The 20817-nt window shown below is 54.2% G+C and overlaps 8 protein-coding genes across 8 annotated transcripts; 4 read left to right on the top strand and 4 right to left on the bottom strand.

The window, feature by feature from the left end:
- Positions 1-623: 623 nt before the first annotated feature.
- On the top strand, positions 624-7597 carry DACRYDRAFT_86468 (atypical/PIKK/PI4K protein kinase; the record flags this gene model as incomplete). The annotated part of the gene is made up of 26 exons (XM_040776775.1): positions 624-638; positions 684-851; positions 989-1224; positions 1327-1696; positions 1742-1890; positions 1938-2697; positions 2747-3049; positions 3093-3314; positions 3361-3618; positions 3663-3830; positions 3879-3987; positions 4037-4159; positions 4209-4387; positions 4436-4639; positions 4740-4900; positions 4926-5096; positions 5148-5460; positions 5507-5713; positions 5767-5944; positions 5994-6271; positions 6320-6358; positions 6495-6758; positions 6804-7046; positions 7126-7129; positions 7186-7517; positions 7568-7597. 26 exons carry the CDS (start codon positions 624-626, stop codon positions 7595-7597), a joined length of 5484 nt encoding a protein of 1827 aa, XP_040632273.1.
- Positions 7598-7693: 96 nt separating this feature from the next.
- DACRYDRAFT_46893 (LigT-like protein) lies at positions 7694-8254 on the bottom strand (the record flags this gene model as incomplete). The annotated part of the gene is made up of 1 exon (XM_040774729.1): positions 7694-8254. One exon carries the CDS (start codon positions 8252-8254, stop codon positions 7694-7696), a length of 561 nt encoding a protein of 186 aa, XP_040632272.1.
- A 168-nt stretch (positions 8255-8422) lies between these two features.
- On the top strand, positions 8423-10805 carry DACRYDRAFT_19898 (SWIRM-domain-containing protein). Its single transcript, XM_040771710.1, has 2 exons — positions 8423-9206; positions 9260-10805. Exons 1-2 carry the CDS (start codon positions 8505-8507, stop codon positions 10721-10723), a joined length of 2166 nt encoding a protein of 721 aa, XP_040632271.1. The 5' UTR covers positions 8423-8504; the 3' UTR covers positions 10724-10805.
- Positions 10805-12150, bottom strand: DACRYDRAFT_103863 (Sec20-domain-containing protein; the record flags this gene model as incomplete). Its single annotated transcript, XM_040767828.1, has 2 exons — positions 10805-11738; positions 11807-12150. The coding sequence occupies 2 exons, from the start codon at positions 12148-12150 to the stop codon at positions 10805-10807; spliced, it is 1278 nt and encodes a 425-aa protein (XP_040632270.1).
- An 89-nt stretch (positions 12151-12239) lies between these two features.
- On the bottom strand, positions 12240-13988 carry DACRYDRAFT_113516 (uncharacterized protein). The gene has a single exon (XM_040769641.1). The coding sequence runs from the start codon at positions 13938-13940 to the stop codon at positions 12540-12542; it is 1401 nt and encodes a 466-aa protein (XP_040632269.1). The 5' UTR covers positions 13941-13988; the 3' UTR covers positions 12240-12539.
- A 186-nt stretch (positions 13989-14174) lies between these two features.
- Positions 14175-15107, top strand: DACRYDRAFT_45710 (DNA glycosylase; the record flags this gene model as incomplete). Its single annotated transcript, XM_040774661.1, has 1 exon — positions 14175-15107. A coding segment is annotated over one exon (933 nt), but the record flags the coding sequence as incomplete, so codon positions are not given.
- Positions 15108-16783: 1676 nt separating this feature from the next.
- On the top strand, positions 16784-18028 carry DACRYDRAFT_19897 (uncharacterized protein). Its single transcript, XM_040771709.1, is given in 4 exon segments — positions 16784-16997; positions 17042-17521; positions 17572-17938; positions 17956-18028. 3 exon segments carry the CDS (start codon positions 16789-16791, stop codon positions 17603-17605), a joined length of 723 nt encoding a protein of 240 aa, XP_040632267.1. The 5' UTR covers positions 16784-16788; the 3' UTR covers positions 17606-17938; positions 17956-18028.
- A 15-nt stretch (positions 18029-18043) lies between these two features.
- On the bottom strand, positions 18044-20156 carry DACRYDRAFT_92723 (NOL1/NOP2/sun family RNA met; the record flags this gene model as incomplete). The annotated part of the gene is made up of 5 exons (XM_040777102.1): positions 19945-20156; positions 19821-19901; positions 18698-19769; positions 18212-18653; positions 18044-18159 (listed from the first exon to the last, which is right to left on the bottom strand). Exons 1-5 carry the CDS (start codon positions 19953-19955, stop codon positions 18044-18046), a joined length of 1722 nt encoding a protein of 573 aa, XP_040632266.1. The 5' UTR covers positions 19956-20156.
- Positions 20157-20817: the final 661 nt, after the last annotated feature.

Raw genomic sequence — 20817 nt, 5'->3', positions numbered from 1 at the left:
CCGGCTCCGGTCTCCCCCCCGGCTCCGGCGAATTTGAGTGTGTTTGTTTAATATGAAGTTCAGATTGGAATCGACGCGTTGCTGGGATCCCAAAAGGCAAAGTGAAGGGAGCAGGTCGGAGTCGGACAAACTGACACGTTGTTTGAAAAGACTCCGTGACGTCAGCACGCGAAGACATCAGGGTCGGCGCCTTTCTCTGCAAGCGCGCAGTCTCACCTAGACCGTGTCGTCGTTGTCTTTCACTCTCGATCGACTATTTACTGTCTCGTTCGAGGATTTGATTCCCTGGAAACCTCTTAAATACTACGCTCTCTTGCACTTCAACTTCTACTCCCCCTCTTCCTCCATCAACCACGACCGTTCCTTTCCCCATCTCCCCCCAAACGAATCTGCTACATGGACAGGTGGGCATATCCTCTAACACCGAACACCAGGTATCACTGACCCTCCTTAGCCTCGAACTCAACCTTCATCAATGCATTCTCTCCGACCTCGCCAAGAATGTCGCTTCTACTTCCCGCTCCCCAGACGCTGATACCCAACAAGTCGATGCGAGCATCCGTGTGCTCGCGGAGCGTGTCGAGACCCGTGCTGTACCGGAGGGCGAGGGACTGCAGGATGACATGCGAGTACCTATGGTATGTCCTCCTTCAAAGCCATGAACCAGTGCTGACTAGGAACAGCCTGCGAGCAAAGTACACTGCAATATCGCTTTCGGGGAGCTCGCACCCAGTGTCCCCGATGAGCACATCGACAGAACCCTCACGGTACTTGTCGAGCTCCTGCGAGATGTGCCATACATCGATTTTGAGCCTAGCCTAGCATGGACTGGTGCGCATCTAATCATCTCTGTCAAGTATACCTGACTTACCTAGGAGTAGAATGGGCTCTTCCAGACCAGCTGGTATTCACTACCGTTTCCTCCCTCCTCCGCCTCGGCTCTTTCCACCAACGGCTCGTCTCCGACTGCCTTTGCGCGGTTTTCCAGTTCCTGAGCAAAATCCTCCAGCAACTCAGCACCGCTCCACCACAGCAGGTCGTCACCCAGACGCTCCCCTCCTTTCACGGCCTGTATCGAGCGCTCGTTTCAGTCCCTTTCCCCTGGTCTGTCGCCCAATGGCGTGCACTCACCTCGCTCCTCTCGCAGCTTTTATCTGCTGAGCTCGTAGAGAAACTCAACGACATCCTCGTCAATGCGATCGAGGCGGACATGTCGGACGACGAGTACACCCCGCGTTCAGCAAACGGCGAGGCCCCGAATGGGTTGATGCTCGAATCTCCCACCCGCAAGTTCTTTCCCCGTGACCAGGCGATGCAGGACCCGAGAGAAGGAATGTACAAGCAGTCGCTCCTTACGCGGTACGTCGCTGCCGGTCGACCGCTGACAGGCTACTTCATCGCCTGTTGCGTGGCGGAGATGCAGTGGACGACTTTGGCGCAAGCACTCCACACCCCCGGAGAGGAGAACTTTGTTCCTAAGCCACCTGTGGATGCCGAAGCCAGCACACTGGCGTGGACAGCTTTGCTGGAACAGAAGCTGGACGTCTCTGGAGACTTGACCGCGGAGGATAAGGAAGGGCTCAAGAACACCGGAGTGGAGGCGAATAAGTGGGTATCAGAAATGCTTGCCCAAATCAAGGAACTCGAGGGAATGGAGGGAGACGCCTATGTCCGAGAGGTGATGGCTGAGAGTTTGGTACGTCTTGCCCTTAAAGCTGAGACTGTACTGATATATGCTCAGAAACTGACTGCCCTGTGCTCGGTTGCGTTGCAGGATTTGGATTCGTCACCTCTCACTGGGCTTAAGGTGATGCTGAGTGACAACGCACCTGTGTATGACGCGCTCGTCCAGGAGGCAGCTTTGGCTTGTACCGCGCTTTTGGCTCAGAAGTGAGTACCTATCTCGCCTTTTGACTGTATACTCACGCACTCTGCAGCTTTGAGGAGGTCGCCGTCGCTATGGTCTCACATCTACGACGCTTTGTGGTTCTTCCTCTTCACATATTCGAGTGCGAGTTCGTGGCAGATATGAACGCGCCTGCACCTCTGACGGCCGCTGCCAAGTGCCTAGCAATCTGCATACAGAAAGCGTCAGGGGAGGACCTGATCATGTCCTCAATGTACTCTCTCCTCAACTATATCTCCGCCACGGCGCGCGACCATTCCTCAGCGATGTTCGAGGCCGCCTCTCTCTCGCACATTCCCGGGAGTACATTTCCCTACCTGCGCGGACCGGAGGGAAGCGGCTATTCCACAACGATGGGACTCAATAACTACTCGCAAGATCAGAAGCGTCTCGTTGCCATCAGCATTATTTCGGTCGTCACGCATCTCGCTCTCGAGTTCAACCGTCCTGAGGTGGTCAAGCTCACGGTATCCATGCTCCTTCAACGACTTCGGTCTGCCGAGGCCGCCGTAGAAGCGTCTATCGTTTATAGTCTCGTCGACCTCGCCCTCCGAGCACCTAGTAAGACGTTTGAAGATATCATCAAAGCACTGTCGGCGATCAACAAGTCCTCCAACCCTGAGGATCCCTCCTTCTCCAACAACACCGTTCTGGCAGCTCAAACTCGCCTCGCACAAGAACTCAGTAAGAGACCGGAGTACTTTGAGCCGTATCTCCTAGAACTGCTTACCCTGTTCGCCGATAAGGGTGTAGCGATCCAGACGAGCGTTTCGTCGGGCAAGGAACATACTGCTGTGCGTTCTAGATCTTATTCTCTAACTCTGCTCTGATGTCTCCCAGTCGCATGATGTTGTGAGCGAGCTCGCAGCTCTCGTGCTCCCCATCGATGCCCTCCTCTCACAGCCTGATATACTCAGTAAGATTCCTTCAACCACCGACCTGACGCGCTACTTCCGCAACTTTTGGTACATCTGTGTGCTGTTCCGGTTCACAGAAAGCTCGCCAAAGATCAACGAATGGCAGCGTGCCGCACTCTTGAGGATTGCTAAGCAGACTCCGAACTTAGTTGCCGAGGGCGCGGCGGACTTCGTCTCCGGAGAACTCGAGTATGATGTTGTTTTGAGGAAAGACTATGTCGTCACTGTGAGTTCGCCGTATGTGCGCATGAACATCATTAATTGTGTAGGCGGTCAATGAGCATCGGAGCATCCTCGCCCAGTATCTGCCCGCACGAGCATACGACATGAAGGCTTTCTCACCTCCGCAAGTGATCTTCCTTCTCACAATGCACGATGTGGAAACGCTTCGAGCTCGCGCGGTACTTCCCTCCTCCCTGCCACTATACTTCGTCAACGAGGATGTCAACAATAGCGCTCTGAAGCCGTGTATGGACGCGATTGCGGATAAGGTATGTACACATTAGCACGGCTCGGGCAGGCGCTACATAGGAACAGGTCATCCGTGGTTTCCTTGTCGAGCTGAGCAGGCAGATCGTGGAACATTCCCTAGCCAAGACAGTCTCCTCTGAGCTTCGCTCCTTGCTTTACGAATCCTGCCATCGAATTGCCAAAGTTAGGGAGCTGGCGTTCAAGTACCTCGACAAGCTTATCATTGCATTTCCGTCCTTGATGTGCGACCAACCATTTTGCTTTGCCTTGCTGGAGACTCTCACCGTCTTGCGGAAAGCGTGTGAAGAAGAGTTCTTGTCCGAGGTGTGTGAATCTTGCAAATACCGGCCTTATTGACGTTTGTCTAGTATTCGCCATCTTACCATTTCCATTCTGAGAGATGTGGGTTCTCCCTCGAGTTGACTGATTCGTACGCAACGAGGAACGAGATCCTCGCGCTCGTACATAAGAATGCTGCCCATTGGTTTTCACTTGCGAACGCCCGCGCGCCTATCGAGTTACAAGTCACGTTGCAGGTGCGTCCGTGTAAAAGCTTCTTCATGCGCCTGACTGACGAACCCAAGCAATATCTGGCGGATCATCATGCCGTCGTCTTGCCTACTGATGTCGAGCTTGGCGCCTCCCTCGCACTGCAGTTCGCTAGCGCCGTGAGTCCTTCAGAGCGGAAGATAGGTCAGTGGATATCTCATATAACTACGCTTGGCACTGACCATGGTTATAGCGCCTATAGCGAGTCCCTGGTCGAACTGGAAACCGGATCGGGCGAAGGTGTTCACCAGTCATTTTGCTGCCAAAGAGCATTATGCAGGCGAGGGCGCGGGGTTACGGTTATATGGCCAAGGGGGTGAGTGCTACGTCTCTATCGAGCTAATCTCAATCTAATAGAGTTCTAGGTCTCCAAAGGTTGCAGAAGAGTGTACCGGCTGCTGCGTCTACAGAGGAGATCCGTGCCATGAAACAGCAGATGTCCCGGGCTATCCAGGAGATTGGAGACAGGACCAGTAACTTTACGGTACAAGATATGCGTCGGTTGCTGTTCCGCTGCACTTCAGTGCTAATTGCTGTTGATGGGGTAAGTGAGACCGACTTGTATAACTCATAGCTGAATTCCTATCCCTAGAACGATTTCGACCTGCTACACTACCTGGTAACACTTCCCTTTAGGGCTTTCAACCCTATTTCTATTAGTGCTGGTATCGATGCTTGGACATGGCTCGTCTCAGAGCGTGCCGATCTCGAGATCATGTTACTTCTGGAAATTGCGAATGCTTGGACCGGAACTATCAATCATAAACAAGGCATCTTCTCGTCTGTGCTAGAGTACGTGATGTCATGCTCTGGTAGTTCTTTGTCCTGACCGTCTGCACAGCTATGATGATCCATTCAACCACGCTATCCAATATACCCCATCCAACCGTACGGAGATGGATCATGAGCAAGCCAGTGCAAAGCGCTTATTGACACCTCACGCGCTCCTCCTGCGGGCTTTGACCAGTCGGTTCCAGGCTGTTCGTTATCATCATGCTGGGTTAATCCTTATTCTCCTTCGACTTGTATTGCGGTCTACGCGTGCCCATCAACTGAGGTTCGTTTCTTTATCAGTTGATAAGCGTCGCTAATATGATTCCCAGCACGCATCCTCTGGCTCGAGAGGTCCGGTTTTCAATGCTGTTGTTTGGCTTCGAGGTTCTGAAAAGTAGCCGAATGGACACATACACCGAGCTGAAAATGCGCGAGGAATTGTATGCAGCCGCATTCTCCTGGTTTGCTGCACGACCCCAGTAGGAATGACCTCCCTCTGGCCCCAGTGCCGTATTGAATATCTTCCTTAGATGGTCGTTCGGTGGTGACCGGGTGCAGATCGACGCAGATACCAAGATTATGCAGGAATTCTCTCGAGTGATTCATTCTGACGGGATCCGTGGCGATCATCTCACCACCAGCCTTTCCACAAGTCATCCAGGCTTCTGCATGCCTGGACATGCTTCTTTGGCTGAATATGCGGCACAGCACAAGAATCGCAACGAGCTCCTACGACTGTTGGTGGAGAATGAAATTGCTCGTTTGATCGTGTGGGCCAATCCAACAAACGATCTTAAGCGGGAACAAGATCAACCTTCCACTATTGAGAAATCTTTCACGGATGTACGTTTCTCGACCAATGCGCTCTTCAAGTCCTAATATATTCCAGGGAATATGGTCTCAATCTGTACGCACCGCTTGGAAGATCAATCCTGCTATTGCGGTGTACATGGCCGAGCGATTCAAGGTTGCATCGGTTCATTCGGAGGTATCGCGACTAGTCAGAGCCCAGCCGAAAGAGGTCATCGATATTCCCGAAGCTTTGCAATTTATGCTTGGCGATCAGCTCCAGACAGGTAACCGAGCAAGCCTGAAGGTACGTATTTCTGTTCTTTCCATTGTCACATTCCTGGTGATACGGATCCGCAGTATCTGCTCTTGTGGAACATGGTTCCCCCGGTCACAGCGATTACGTACTTCCAGCCCCGGTACAAAAACCATCCTCTCCTCATTCAATACGCGCATCAGGTACTTCAGCAGCATCCTGTCGAGCTTACCTTTTTCTTCGTCCCGCAAGTAGTACAAGCACTTCGCAACGATGCACTTGGTGAGTCATACCTGTACTCTGTTTTCGCACCTTCTGATCTGTTTGGTAGGCTACGTAGAGAGATTCATCTTTGAGACCACAAAGATCTCCCAACTGTTCTGTCATCAGATCATCTGGAATATGAAGGCGAACTGCTTTAAGGGAGATGCCGGAGAAGAAGAGGATTCCATGAAGCCTATGCTGGATCGCATAACAGAAATGATAGTCGCGGCCCTGTCTGGACCAGCGCGAAATTTCTACGATAGGGAGTTTGAATTCTTCAACGAAGTGACCTCTATCTCTGGCAAGCTCAAACCTTACATTAGGAGACCAAAGCAGGAGAAAAAGGTAGTGTCCTTGAGCGTGGCCTTTGGCACATTCTGACGACGTTCCCAGGCCAAGATTGATGAGTGGATGGCACAGATCCAAGTGGATGTCGGTGTATACCTTCCGAGCAATCCCGACGGGAAAGTGGTGGACATTGATAAGAAATCCGGTCGGCCGCTGCAAAGTCACGCAAAGGTTAGGACTTCTTTAGATGTGGTGCGTTTGTCTAATGCTGTATGCTTAGGCGCCCTTCATGGCGACTTTCAAAGTACGGAAAGAGAAAATCGAAAGCATAGTCGATCCTGACTCCGTTCTCGGAGATGAGGCGCAGCCCTTGCAACGAAAGGAAGAATACGATGTTTGGCAGGCTGCGATCTTCAAAGTCGGCGACGACTGCCGGCAAGATGTGCTGGCATTGCAAATCATTGCTATGTTCAAGAACATCTTTGAGAGCGTTGGAGTCATGCTTTATCTATACCCATATCGAGTGACCGCCACTGGCCCCGGCGTAAGTTGTGCTAGGAGTCCGTTTGTATCCTTCTGATCCTTGCAGATGGGCGTCATCGATGTTGTACCAAATGCAACTTCTCGAGACGAAATGGGCCGCGCTAAAATCAACGATCTTTATGCATTCTTCATCGGCAAATATGGGAATCCTGACACGATCGCGTTCCAGGAGGCTCGGCTGAAGTTCATCCAATCTATGGCAGCGTACTCAGTAGCCTGCTATATTCTGCAGATCAAGGATCGTCACAATGGAAATATCATGATAGATGGCGAAGGTCACATTGTGCACGTCGGCGAGTCTTGTTCACAGTACGGTTGAAGTCATGTTCTGACATACCCCGCAGATTTTGGATTCCTTTTCGACATAGATAAGTGGCATCATACAATCTATGCCTTTTGTACTTACTATTTCCAATGATTACGTCCAGGAGGTGTCAAATTCGAGCCGAATTCGTTCAAGTTGAACCACGAAATGGTTGTCGTCATGGGCGGACGCCAGTCACAGGGCTACCAGCTTTTCGTCAACCTGACTGTCAAGGCATTCCTTGCGATCCGCCCTCACGCTGAACAACTGATCGACACAGTTGCTCTTATGCTCGGAACAGGATTGCCCAGCTTCAAAGGCGAAGGAACAATCAGGCGATTGCGCGATCGTTTCCAACTGCAGCTCACTGAACGGGCTGCTGCTGAATACATGATGGGTGTCATCAAGAACGCCCACGAGAATGTACGGAGCACATTCTATGATGGATTCCAAAAAGTTCGTGGGCATTATTTTCCTTGAGTCCGCTTGCTTATTCTCCCCTTCAGATGCAAAACGGCATCCCTTATGCTGCCTAATCTTGAATAATCGCTTTACCCATGTCACGTATACCCCTCGTTCCACACCCACTTTGCGTACAGTAAAGCAGTCGAACTATTTTACACATTTGATATCTAGGATATTATGGATTCTTTGGCCAAAACCTCCCATTGCTCGATGGGTTTGCTGCAGTCGACGACCCATATTTCTGTAATCTCGAAAGATTCCACGCCTGCAATCTCGACGCCATCCATCCTCTGATCGGCTAGTCCTTCGTCGTACATGTCCTGAACGATGCGTTCCTTCTTCTCCTTGGTGTAGTCACCGTACACAAGCGACAAGTGGGGGAAGAACTTCCTATGATCATGGGAGTCGAACGCCTTCCGAATATCCCGATTGAGGGTCATAATGTACTCCGACTTCTCGACGGATACCAGGACACATTGAAAGAAAAAGTCTCCGCTCTCGACTCGCGACAATTTGATGGGGAGCGGGTCTTCCGGAGGGACCACGGAGCGTATGCAGGTAAGGATTTCTTCCACCGTCATGTGCTCTGGCACCTTGTTCAAAAGGGTGATGTGAGGATGAAACTTTGGTGCATTGTATTTGTCCGCAAGTTTGTTAATGACGCCTTGTAGTATTTTTGCTTCTTTTGGCGGGGGTGGAAGCCATAAGGAAAGCGCTGTGGCTGTCATGAGCTGGCAATTCCCGGCGACGAGCGCTTAAAACACCAACCCATTCTGATCGGAAATGATCGTTGAGAAGCAAGGCGCGGGAACAAAGCTGTGGCCACACGGAAGCAGACCACTTTCTTTGCCTCCGGAAGCGCCTTTCGTTCAAACCCTCAACGCGACCCTATCAAGTTCACTGTGTCGTGCCTCTTCCTACTGCTTTGTATTGTTCTCTCCAACCAAAAAGCTATCTACTTTTGGCATCATCGACGGCATGTCATCACCACATCCAAAGCGTACCGCTTCACCTGCACCAGGAGGGGATGCCAAACGACTACGCGTGACGCTCCCCAACCAGCCGCAAGGAGCCACGCAGGTCGACCTCTCCAATGCACCTGGTAAGAAGACCGAGGCCGAACCGATCGCATCAACGGATATTTCAAATCTCCCCAACGTGGCCGATACATATGGGGAAGCAGGGCCGAGCAGTCAAGGAATTGTTGCCAACCCCTCCTCAGAAGCAGAGCCCGCCGATGAAGCGGACGTTGCGATGACGGGCGGTGGAGAGCAAGAAAATAAAGATGGTGATGAGGATATGGACGAAGGAGAGGAACCCCAAGAGGAAGAGGATGCTGCTGCGCTGGAGCAAACGCGTCAAGCACTCGAGGAGCAAGCACGACAGTACCTGGCGGCGCAGACGCAAGAGATCATCATCCCCAGCTACAGTGCTTGGTTCGACATGTCCAAAATCAACCCCATTGAGAGGAAAACGTTCCCCGAGTTCTTCAATGGTAAGAATAAAAGCAAGACACCCGCAACGTACAAGGAATACCGCGACTTCATGATCAACACATTCCGGTTACGTCCGCAGGAGTACCTCACCTTTACCGCTTGTCGTCGGAATTTGGCTGGAGATGTCGGGGCCATCTGGCGCATTCACGCATTCCTAAGCCAGTGGGGTTTGATCAACTACCAGGTATGTGTCTCTTCTCTGGTGTCAAGCTCCAGTGGATGTTCAAACGCGACTAGGTGGACCCTGAGACCCGACCTGCATCATTGGCACCCCCATTCACAGGTCACTACCGTGTAATTCTCGACACGCCACGCGGCTTGCAACCTCTTCATCCTGGCTCGGCACCTCCAAAGCTTAACGTTGCTCCCGCCATGCCGCATACACCTGCAATCGGTGCACCTGAGACACCCGCCAAGCTGGCGTCGGCCAATTTTGAACTGCGCCAGTCCATCTATCAGACCGGTGTAAAGGGAGCGAAGGAGGTTTCCGCCACCGACGCTGCAGAGTTGGAGAAGGAGATCAGTTCAGGTGGGGCTGTTAACAAGCCTACATACGCTTGCGACACATGCGGCGTGGACTGCACACGGGAGCGGTACCATTCTCTCAAGGTGCCACATTTCTCGCTATGCCCTTCCTGCTATCTCGATGGCCGCTTCCCAAGCACGATGTACTCTGGCGATTTTGTGCGGATTACACAATCACCGTTCGCACATGCTTCGGGAGAGGAATGGACAGACGAGGAAGTCCTGCTACTGCTCGAAGGCATCGAAATGCACGATGATGATTGGGCTGCCATCTCTGAGCATGTGGGTACCCGGACTCGGGAACAATGTGTTCAGAAGTTCTTGCAACTACCGATCGAAGATCCGTATATCGAGGCGGAAGCTGACGTTGGCCCGCTCAAGTACTCTCGCATCCCCTTCGAGAAGGTCGATAACCCTGTCATGAGCGTAGTTGCATTCCTGGCTGCTAATGTCAGCCCGCCAGTCGCTGCGGAGGCTGCTGGCGCAGCACTGGGGGAGTTGACCGAGGGGCTGAGGAAGAGCCTGAAGAAGCCACCGAAGGAAGGCGCAGAGGAAGGCGCAGAACCCGCCGTTACTGAAAAGACGCCTGCGCCCGCAGAAGGCGAGGCCTCCGAGGATCATCAGATGGCAGATGCAGAGCAAGTCACGAAAGAAGAAGAGCGTACTCCCGCGCCCGTGCAGGCTGCAAACGAAGAAGAGACCATTGAGGTGGACAAACCCGCGGAGGAATCCGAAGCGCCTGCCGTTAATGGCACAGAGCAACCCAAGCCAGGTGTGCCGCAATCTGCTGTCCGCAGGGCCGCAGATCTGGCGCTCAAGGCTGCGGCGGCACGCGCGTCAAGCCTCGCAACACACGAAGACACAGTCATGCAATCGCTCGTGACTCGTGTCGTCAAAGCGCAGCTAACCAAGCTGGAGATCAAGATGACCGGGTTTGAGCAGCTGGAAGAGCTGCTCGAGTCTGAACGGCGCACGCTGGAAGAACAACGGATCGGTCTGGAACGGGATAGGGAAAGCCTGCGCAAACAAGCTGAGAAGCTGGGTGATCGGGCAAAGGAGCTCGGCGTAGACCTGGAACAACTGGGTGGGAAGACGCTGGCCCAGGAACTTGCAGCGCATGTCGAGGAGCCGATGCTTCCTGCTGGACAGTCTGCGCCGATGCTGACTGCGCTCTGAAGGACGGTTTGTACATAGTTCTTAGCCCGGCCGTCTTCCTGTCTTAGTTTGCTACACGTTAATGTATTACTGTATGACGCGCTACAACTCTACTCTCTGCCGGGGGGGTGATGCCTCTGCGGGTGGTACGGCCGTGTATGGGTCTTCTAATGGCATAGCTTCGTCAGGAAAGGAGTCTACGATGAAGGCGAACTCCTGGGCAGCTGGTTCTGGAGCCTCGGTAGGGCTGACTCCATGCGCCGTGCCTGTCCGCAGAGTAGGCGATGGGAGCACAGAGCCGTCTTCCAGGCTATTACCCGTCGACTCGACATCCACAAACTTGGAGACCGTCACGATCTCAGTGACAGTCTCGACTCTCACGCTCGCGCCCTTCCCTCCCTCCATCGACATGGACATGGACATCGCAGCCGCCAGTGCCGTACTAGTCGTAGTCAGCACGCTCGTCAGCACCTCCCGTACCTTCTGCTTCCTCTCCGCAGCACTCTCTATATCCAGGCCCTCGTCTCCAAAGCTCGGGAGCCATCTGACCCACCAGAACGCCAGCCTGACGCCTCGATCGATCACCCGCTGCTTAAAGATAAACGCTACCACTAAGAGGAACACCGCCAGGGCTGCGAAGATCAGCGCGCGATCTAGCCAGTCCGCACGTTCGAGCGCAGTGATGAGGGTTTTGCTAATGCCGAGTAAGCCGGAGAGGGAGGAGTAGGCATTTGACGCTGAGTGGAGGGTGCGAGAGGACTCGGCCAGGAGTTGGGTAGAGAGCACAGAGCGCTCGACTTCCTGCTGCATGAGCGCTGTCGTACGGCGTAATGCGAGGGTGACTTCGTTAGACTTGTCGGTTAGGGCGTCGTCTGACCTGCGTGGTCTGCTCAGCAGGGAACGAGCACGGAGAGATGTACCGGACTTTTCTTGGATGAGATCCTCCGGTGCTCCGGCTAGGAGCTCGAGCCTCTTATTCCTGCTATCGAGGTTCTTCTTGCTCTTGAGTACCGCGGCCCGGGTCTCCTTCTTCAACCTATCCGATCACTCAGCTCAACCCGAAACCCAAAACCCAACGCAGAAGTTGGAAAGGGAGAAACACACCTGTCCAGCTCGGCCCTCATCTTCCCCAGCTCGGCCCTCATCCTCCCCTCCCCCTCCTCCCCATCAAGCACAACCTCCAGCGCCCTAACCCCCCGTGTAACAAACTCAAGATCTTCCCTCAGCTCACTCGTGTACTGGGCTTGGAGAGCGAGGGAGGGACTGGAGAGCAGGCGGGGGAGCTGGGTGCGGATGGAGCTGAGGTGTCGTTGGAGGGTTAGGAGTTGGGCGGAGGGGGAGGGAGGGAGGGGGGGCATGCTTGGGCGTTCGTGTGGGTTGATGGAGATAGGCAAGCGGGAGATGGTGGGAGTGGGAGGGAGAGAAGAGCGAAGGGACGCGGTGTACATTTGCTTCAAGTTGACCACGTGATATGTACTCTATTCTAAGCGTGTCGCACACGGTACACACATCATCTAACGAGTAATTCTATTCCTTACTTTTCCTTTAAGTACACGATAGGCGTACAATCACATCAGCATCAGATCACAGCCTCTCAACCCAAAAAGATAAACGAGCAAAGCGCGCAGAGAGCGCAAAACGCAAAACGAGCAGAAACGAAACGAACGACGAACAACGAACAACGAACAACGAACAACGAACAACCAACCGGCACAACCTCCAAGCAGCCTTCCAGGGCATTCAAGACTTCACCTTCTCAACAACACACCATAGCACCCTCACAACCTCCTAACACCGTCCAGCGTACCCAGTACTTCTGCTCCATACCCCCGCACGCTCATCGAATATCCTCAAAATCCCTATAGTCCCAATCCTCCTCCGCCGCCGCCGCAGCAGCCAACGCCCTCGCCCTCGGGCTCCCCCCCACCCCTGCCCCTGCTCCTCCTGCCAGAGGCCGGTACACATCCTGTGGCAGGGCTGGGGAAAGCCTGTATGGGCTCCTCTGCGGTGAGTAGGGGTGAGGCGGGTAGGCGGCCCAGGGCATCGGGGATTGGTAGGGGTGGGCATATAGGTGGGCGTAGGGCGTGTAGGGTGTGTAAGGGGAGGGATAGGACCCCCAGGGAAAGGCGTGGTACGGGTTCGTATGCGGGGAGAGGAATTCTTCCCCCATCCCCCCCGCCGCCGCCGAATTGAGAGGCGCAGCGAGTGCCTCAGGCCTGCGCCTGCGCCTCCTCGGTGTGGGAGGATCACCAGGTATCGGAAAGCCCATTTGTTCCAGATCGATCAACACCTTCTCCTGCCTCTGTTCCGCCAACGGATGGGGCTTGGAGAGCGCCATGTTCTCCTCTATGATCCAAGCGCCTTTCCCTCCAGGCTGGAGAGTGCCAGCGCGTACCTGGGCATTGGCGAGCCAAGCTGGTGGGGCGGGGAGCTCGGGGGTGTCGGCTACAAGCTGCTGCAGCTCGCGGACTGCTTCGTGTGGATCGAACAGGATCCCATGCTGCAGGTACTGCATAAGCCCGAGCCTGGTCAAACATGGCGCGTCTAGCTGTTGCGCAGGAGGAGGAAAAGGCACCAGGGTGTGCTCCAGGTTCATGCTCTTGTACACTGCTAGCACAGCGCTGGGGTCAAAGGAGGAAAGCATATATTCCGGTCTGCGACCAAGTTTGTGTTCCAGGTAGTTTAAGCGGGGGATATCGACGAGCTGTTTCTTAGAATGGGAACCGGTGAGCGCGTTCGAGTTTGAAGAAGTGAGGAGGGTGAAGAGGGCGTTACTGAGTGCTTCGAGCTTGCGTGTAGGGCGCCCTGTGGGGGTGACGAGCGCTTCTACGCCCATTGGATGAGGCACTTCTGCTGCCCGCCGGTCGTCTAGCTGTTCGAGGTCGCGTTCCCTGCGAGCGGGTGAACGGGCAGAAGGAGAGCGGAGCATGAGCTGCCGAGTACGCGGTGTCCACGCCGGGTCCTCTGTCGCGGGCTGCGGGTGCCCACATTCATTACAGTACATCTGGCCTTTCCTGATGGGCCAAGCGCAGTAGGCGCAGGGGGTAGAATCAGCAGGAGCGGCCTGGAGAGCTGCGGCCCTTTCTGTGGATGAGCGGGATGGGGAAGGGACACCGTAGCGTGCTGCTGAGATGAAGATGTGGTTTGCGTAACCGCAGGATGGACAGTGTTTGCTTGATTGTGGGAAGGGACCGCGACATTGTGGACATGTGTAGGGAGTGGATATTGCTTGACCCATTGTGGTGTGTGATGTGTGGTGGTGTGTGGTGGTGTGTGGTGGTGTGTGGGGGTGAGTTGGTGGTGGTGATGGTGGTGATGGTGAGTGGGATATATAGCAGAGTGGGTGTTGTGAGTCAGAGTGATGAGGGGAATGTCTAGCGCTAGTTGTGGGAGTCACTAGGTTATGATTGCAGTGCCGTAACCATTCATTTAGTCGGAGGCAATGAACACCGCAACCCACGCATGAACAACCATGTCACCACCAAATGGATTCACTTCACTCCAAATCCCAATTTCACTTCTCAACTTACACACTGTACTCACTTCAGGTCAATCATTCTTATGGCACATATACCCTCTCAGCCCACCACATCCACAATCACACGAATACCGATTGTGCATCACAGACAGGCTCATATGCTTGAGACAGGATAACACGCACATATATTACCGCACCGTATTCCCAACTTCATCCTCCTCACCCACAGAAACCACAGAATCATGGCTCAATTCTTACTTCCAACTCTCAGTAAACCTTCCTTCTCTCTACACATCCTTCTCCCTCGACCCCCACTTCGCACGCCTCGCCCTTCGTCCACAACTCCAAGGCATCCGCATCCTCCGCCAAGACCCATGGGAATGTCTCCTCTCCTTCCTCTGTTCCCAGAACAACCACATAGCCAGGATAACGAACATGGTCCATTCCCTTCCGGAACATTTCTCACTCATCTTGGTACACGAGCCCCACCCTTCCCAGGACCGCACCGTCCAGTACAGACCGTTCCCAGCGCCGGAAGTGCTCGCAAAGGAAGGGGTCGAGTCCCAACTCCGGGCACTAGGGTTCGGCTACCGAGCGAAATACGTCTCCCACACCGCATCAGCGCTATGTTCCGCCTCTCCTCCGGGCCGAGCAAAGCTACTTGAGCTCCGCACCCTCCCCCTGCCCCAGGCTAGGGAGTTCCTCCTCTCCCTACCTGGCGTAGGCCCAAAAGTCGCAGACTGCACACTGCTCATGTCGCTCGACCAGCCAGGGGTAGTCCCAGTCGACACGCACGTCCTGCGCGTCGCGAAACGGTATTATGGGCTTAAGCTGGGTAAGGGGATGGGCGGGGGGAAGGGGTACGAGAGAGTGGCACAGGGGTTGAGGGACGTGTGGGGGGAGTGGGCGGGCTGGGCCCAGGGAGTGGTCTTCGCGGGGGATTTGAGGATGTTTAAGGATGGGGAGGAGCAGGGCGGGCGTGGGGGTGAGGGCGAGGGCGAGGGCGAGCTGGAGGCTGGCGCTGAGGGGAACAGGATTGCCACAGGGGAGCTGCCACTATCACCCGGATCGTCCACCATCGCCTCTAGCACCCCCAACACACCCGCCACACCCGCCACTCCCAACACTCCCAACACGCGTAGCACCCGCCGCCGGGCTCGACCCACTGTTACTCCTGCAATCAAACCCACCCAAACGCCCAAAAGGCGCGCCCCTCTCCAACCGCCAACACCCACCTCCCTCCCAAGGAAACGTAAGTTCTCGGAACTAGAGCTGGAACCAGAGCCAGAGCTGGAGGGCAACCCAGGACCGGCACCGAGGCTGGACGCTCCAGAAGCTGCAGGAGTAGGGGATAAGCGGCATACAGTCTTAGGGGCATCGGAGGGATTAGGGGCATCGGGTTTGGAGGGGTTAGGATCAGGTCCGGCCCTTGGGCTGGCGGAGAGGGTCAAACTTAGGACCAGGACCAGGGCGATCGTCCTCGGCGCCTAAGATAACTTTCGGTCATCAACCTCGTTCAGTTCTTGTCCGTCCGTCATCAGCGTGCCCTATGCTTAGTGTAAGAGAGAGACTAGACGGTCGATCAAACGGGTGCTAGTGAAGGGGCCGAAAGCCGGCGGGGCCCGATGATATTACTGCTTCCCGGGGATTGGAAGCTCTTTCACTGAAGGATTGAGCTCTTCGGATGGACACAAGATGCTTAGAGTCTGAAGCTGATGTATCCAACACGTGTAGGCGAGACAACCTAGTGCTAGCTTCGTCCAGCTTCTGTGACCTCGGGACAGGTGCAGGATCAGACATTTGGTCCAGATGGTTGATCGATACAAGTGTCTGATGTGACACAGGGACAACATGACAGACAACACATGAGACGGTGAGACGGTGATCGATCGGCTGGTAATGATATCGTGAGACGGTCGGGGTGATGATGATGTGACAAATATGAGTTCAAGATGAAAGAGGATGATATGATGTTTGTTGGATATGGATTATTGTCAGTTGACGAGCGCTTGAGATCGATGACAATCCCGATTCGATTCGCTGTTTGTGAGCAAAACCTGGTATCGGGGCTCAGGTAATCAGGTATGTGGGATCGAGATCCTGCTTTGGTCAGGTCCAGACCAGACGGCGGGCAGAAGCTTGCTGCGCAGGAGGATGAAACCTTGAGGGGTGAAATTGGACACAGGTTCATTTGAGAGTAGGGGGACAAGTAGCAGGAGCAACAGATTATTGCGTATATTTTTAGATGGCCGAGGGGGAGATATTGGTATATTATTGCTATGCTTTTTGCAAATTGGATGGATACCGAAAGCTGTGAACTTTATATGTTTCAGATCGAGAAACAGGCGCGGAAAGTCGGAAATAGAGTAAAGGGTCCGAGAATCCGGAAGTGTGGCGTGATTGGCTGGAATGTGTGTGGGGAGATGCGCTCCAACGGGTAAGGGAATGCGGTGATATTTGCTGTGAGGTCGTGTGAAGTGAAAGAGGGGTGAGGCGGCAACGAGTGAAGCGCATATAACATCCCCCCGACATCCACGCACTCGCCTCACACCGCAGGCGGCGACTTATTATCCCCCAACACCCCCGCATACACCCACCTCAACGCACAATGGCCCTCCGTCTTCTCCCTTCTTTCTTCTTCTTCTCTTCATTCATCCTCCTCCTCCTCGTAGCTCTCTCAGTACCAATCATAAAACAAATATTCCTCCTCACTGCTACTGTGAATGTAACAGGTTCAGTACTCGGAACAACAGGATCTGCAGCAGAATCAGTAGACTTTGGAGTATGGGGTTGGTGTGCAGGTGATGCGACTCTCACGTACGTCCCCCTTCCTTCCCCTTACCGTATCTAACATCCCGCAGCGTCGCAGGCCAGACAGACGAACTTGTCGCACCCCAGTGCTCTTCCCCCCAGCTCGGCTACGTACTCGACCCAACCGTATCCGGCATCCTCGAGCTCAGCGGCACATCAGCGCAAGACTCCCAACTGCTCCAAAAAGGCGTAACAGTCGCGCTCATCCTCCATCCTATCGCAGCAGCCCTAGCCCTCCTCACTTGCCTCTTCAGCTTCCTCCTCCTCCGGCCTTACGCATCATGGTGCGACCTCTGTGGTCTCCTCCCCGTCGCCCTCCTCTCCACCGCGACCACCACAGTGATCTTCGTCGTCGACCTCGTGTTCGTCATCATCGCTCGGTCCAAAGTTTCAGACGCGACAGGCGGCGCCGTCGCACTCGGGTTTGGCAACGGGGTGTGGATGGTATTGGGCGCTATGGTCGCTGTTTGGCTTGGCCTGTTTGGGGTGTTTGGAGCCGTCTGCTGTGGAGGGACGGATAGGGAGGAAGGGTGAGTCTGTTTGTAACTCACCAATATTTCGCTAATGAGAGCACGCGCAGGGGATGGAGGGAGGAGCCGGAGTACAAGTGGTAAACATGAACAAGGACGCGCTGGATGACGGCATGGACGACAGCGACAGGTTTGGAAGGGACAGGCGCGCATGTATTGGACTGCTGTGACTTACGATATTCTGTTCTCGTTTCTCCTTTTTTTACTTGATCAAGATTCACTCTCATGGTATGATACCGTTGTATTATCTACCCGCTATGTACGTGCCACCTGATGAATACAATGCGATGCGATGGTATGCGATGCAACGTAGATCTTAACTGGACGGACAGTGGGTTAGGCGCCTGAATTGGGCTCTTAGATGTCGGGGTTGTACTGAGTGGTCCGATCTGGCCACTTGGTTATTTTTCTCGTTTTCCCTTTCTCACTTTCTGCTTGTTCGTCTGTGCGCCGCAGGCAGGACACGAACAACACGTTATCACCACTGTATTATACCCTCTACTGTACATCCCCGTAATGCTATCACTCCTCGTCAGACTCTGCATCCTTCCCATTGGTCTTGCAGAGGGCAGCATCCACCTTTGCCTTGGGGCGCAACTTGATCCCTTTGTGCTTGAGGAGATACTTGCGTTTGCTCTCTGCTAGCATATCAGCGCTGCCCAAACATACGTCGATAAGAGAAAACCGTACCCCGTATAAGCTCCGCATCAGCCTCGTCGTCAAACGCCATCTTCTCCAGCGGCAGTCCAACATCCCCTCCCTGCTCATCCTCGCTCTCCTCCCGCGCCTGCTCAGCCCGTTTCCCCGGTTTGCCAACCCTTAGCTTAGCAACGAAAAACCCATCCATGTTATTCACATGCGGGTAAAACCGTCTCGTCTTCCCCATCTCTTCCCCAAACGTCTTCCCCCGGAATGCCTTGAACCCTTCTCGCCCGAACTCGAGCCCGGTGTCTACTAGCCGCACGTGGGGCCGTTTACGCAGCGCGTAGGCGATGACGGACTCGTTTTCGTCTACTGTTACGGAGCAGGTCGAGTAGACTACTGTTGCGCTGGATGAGGGGGTGACGGAGTCGATCGCGCATAGGATCAGTTGTTTCTGGAGGTGGGAGAGTAGGGTAAAGTCCCTTGCTGACTGCGGGGGCATTAGCGTGCACAAGGGGGAAAGGGAAGACGCACCTTGTTCTGCTTCACACTCGCGTCCTTGCTAATCACTCCCGTGCCAGAACACGGCGCATCGAGCAAAACCCGGTCAAACCCTCCCATAACCTTGGGGAACTCCCGCCCGTCATAGTTGCACACCACGACGTTCCTGCACCCCAGTCTGTGCACGTTCGCCGTCAGTCCCTTCGTGCGTTCCTTGTTCGCGTCGTTTGCGAATACCACCCCGGTGTTCTGCATCAAGGCGGAGATGTACGTCGTCTTCCCCCCAGGGGCGGAAGCCATGTCGAGCACTCGTTCGCCTGGCTGCGGGTCCAGCGCTATCACTGGAAGGAAACTCGATGCAGCTTGGAGCATGTAGTGCCCTGCGAGGTACTCGGGCGTGGCACCGATCGGGACGGAGGACTCGAATACCTGTAAGCCTACCTTGCTCCATTTCCCTATAGGCTCGAGGTTCACCCCGCGGTTTATGAGCGCCTGGGCAAGCTCTCGCCTCCGCGTACGGAGGGTGTTGGTCCGGATCGTCACTGGCCTAGGGAGCTCGTTCGATTCGAAGAACTCGATCGCCTCTGCCACTGGGAAGAGGTCGAACAGCTTCTCAGCAAGAAAGGCGTTGTACCCGTAGTAACTGGCGATATCTGCCAGCAGCTGCTGGACGTACTCGCTCCTTGACCGGTTGGGCGCAGCGAACTTCTTAAAATCTCCAAGGACCTTGACGCATTCCCGCATACGGAGTTGGAGCTCGTTTACGTCCACAGGGGCAGATCCGGACGCTTCGGCCTCCTGCTGCTCTGCACTAGGAAGGGCGAACATCGTTTCCTCCCCCGCGCCAGCAGCGGCGGCTTCGGCCATGTCGGCCGCCCTCTCAGCAATAGCCTTGGCCTCCAGCGCCCGGGAACGAGCTTCGATATTACGCGCGGTTGTGGGCTCCTCCTCTGCCTCCTCGTCGTCGTCGTCGTCGTCTGAGGAGGATGCGGCAAAGCGCGGTTTTTTGGTCGGTTTGGTCGGTTTTGTGGGGAGCGAATCGGCTTCTTCGTCAGAGGAGAGGAAGTCCATATCTTGCGCTTCGGGTCGCTCAAAATTGTCGTCACTAGATAAGACGTGAATAGGTAGATCAAAGCGGAAGATAATCAGCACACACCCATCGATGTCAAATTCGTCTGCTTCCCCACCTTCGTCATATTCCCCCTGCCCCTCCTCCTCACTATCATCAAACAGCGACCTGCGCACATGAGATTCGTCCTACCCAGCACGTTGCCACTCACTTCTTATGCATCTTCAGATCCTCATCCCCGCCAAACCCGCCCCACACACCATCCTCCTCGTCCGTGTCCGAACCCACCAGTGCCTGTTTCCCCTCCTTCAACCCGTTCACAGGCTTGGACTTCTTGCTCGCTCGATCCCCGTCATCTGCCGCTTTCCGTTTCAACGCTGCGGGAGAAATGGTGCTTTTCGGCGCAGCGGTTTGGGACTTTTTGGTTTTGGCCATTTGAGAGAATGGGAGAGACTGAAGTCCCTGTTGATTTTTCTGCGAGGAATGTCGGCGCTTCTGCACAGCCTCTAAGACCCTAATGCTTCATCACGTGAGATTCTTACATTGTCCACAATCATTATCATGTGGCCACCATCTCATATTCGATCTGGCTAATTAGATATACTGCGAGATGGAACCATTAAGGAATACAATGACATTGCTCAAGGCAGATGAGCCCATTGCACCTGCTGGCCTAGCTGCCTGTAAGGGTCCGTATATGACCCCATACTTTCCTTTTTAGGTAGATTGCCTCTGCAAGGCAATCATGATTGTCCTTGGACTGACACATAGCAGGTGGCTGTAGGCCACCCTTCTCTCTATCCTTTTACTACATGTAATGTATTGCTACTAGATAGTAATACATTTGATCCATGTATGTATTGAGGCCATAAGGGCATAGTAAGCCCTTTCACTGCCATACAAAACAGCCTGTCACACTTTCTGGACTCAGAGTATTGGAAGATCAATATTGGGCCATGTCCAGCCAAAACCTGGCACATCTAATGGCCTATTGGTTCATTCATTAACCACTGTGGTCATCCGGTGCAACTGTTAGGGCAACACAGGCTGACTAAGTCTGCTCACCTAAGAGTGCCAAGAGTCT

The sequence above is a fragment of the Dacryopinax primogenitus genome, assembly GCF_000292625.1.
Source record: "Dacryopinax primogenitus strain DJM-731 SS1 chromosome Unknown DACRYscaffold_2, whole genome shotgun sequence".
Classification (NCBI taxonomy): Eukaryota; Fungi; Basidiomycota; class Dacrymycetes; order Dacrymycetales; family Dacrymycetaceae; genus Dacryopinax; species Dacryopinax primogenitus.
Note: the sequence above shows the minus strand (reverse complement) of the source record. Positions and strands in the feature narration are given on the sequence as shown.

Bases quoted from the DNA above. Each gene is read 5' to 3' on its own strand.
- DACRYDRAFT_19897 (XM_040771709.1), top strand. From the start codon at position 16,789: ATGGCCCTCCGTCTTCTCCCTTCTTTCTTCTTCTTCTCTTCATTCATC. The intron at 16,998-17,041 runs GTACGTCCCCCT...AACATCCCGCAG, and splicing joins GCAGGTGATGCGACTCTCAC to CGTCGCAGGCCAGACAGACG. The intron at 17,522-17,571 runs GTGAGTCTGTTT...GAGCACGCGCAG, and splicing joins GGGACGGATAGGGAGGAAGG to GGGATGGAGGGAGGAGCCGG.
- DACRYDRAFT_19898 (XM_040771710.1), top strand. From the start codon at position 8,505: ATGTCATCACCACATCCAAAGCGTACCGCTTCACCTGCACCAGGAGGG. The intron at 9,207-9,259 runs GTATGTGTCTCT...AAACGCGACTAG, and splicing joins GGGGTTTGATCAACTACCAG to GTGGACCCTGAGACCCGACC.
- DACRYDRAFT_113516 (XM_040769641.1), bottom strand. From the start codon at position 13,940: ATGGGTCAAGCAATATCCACTCCCTACACATGTCCACAATGTCGCGGT.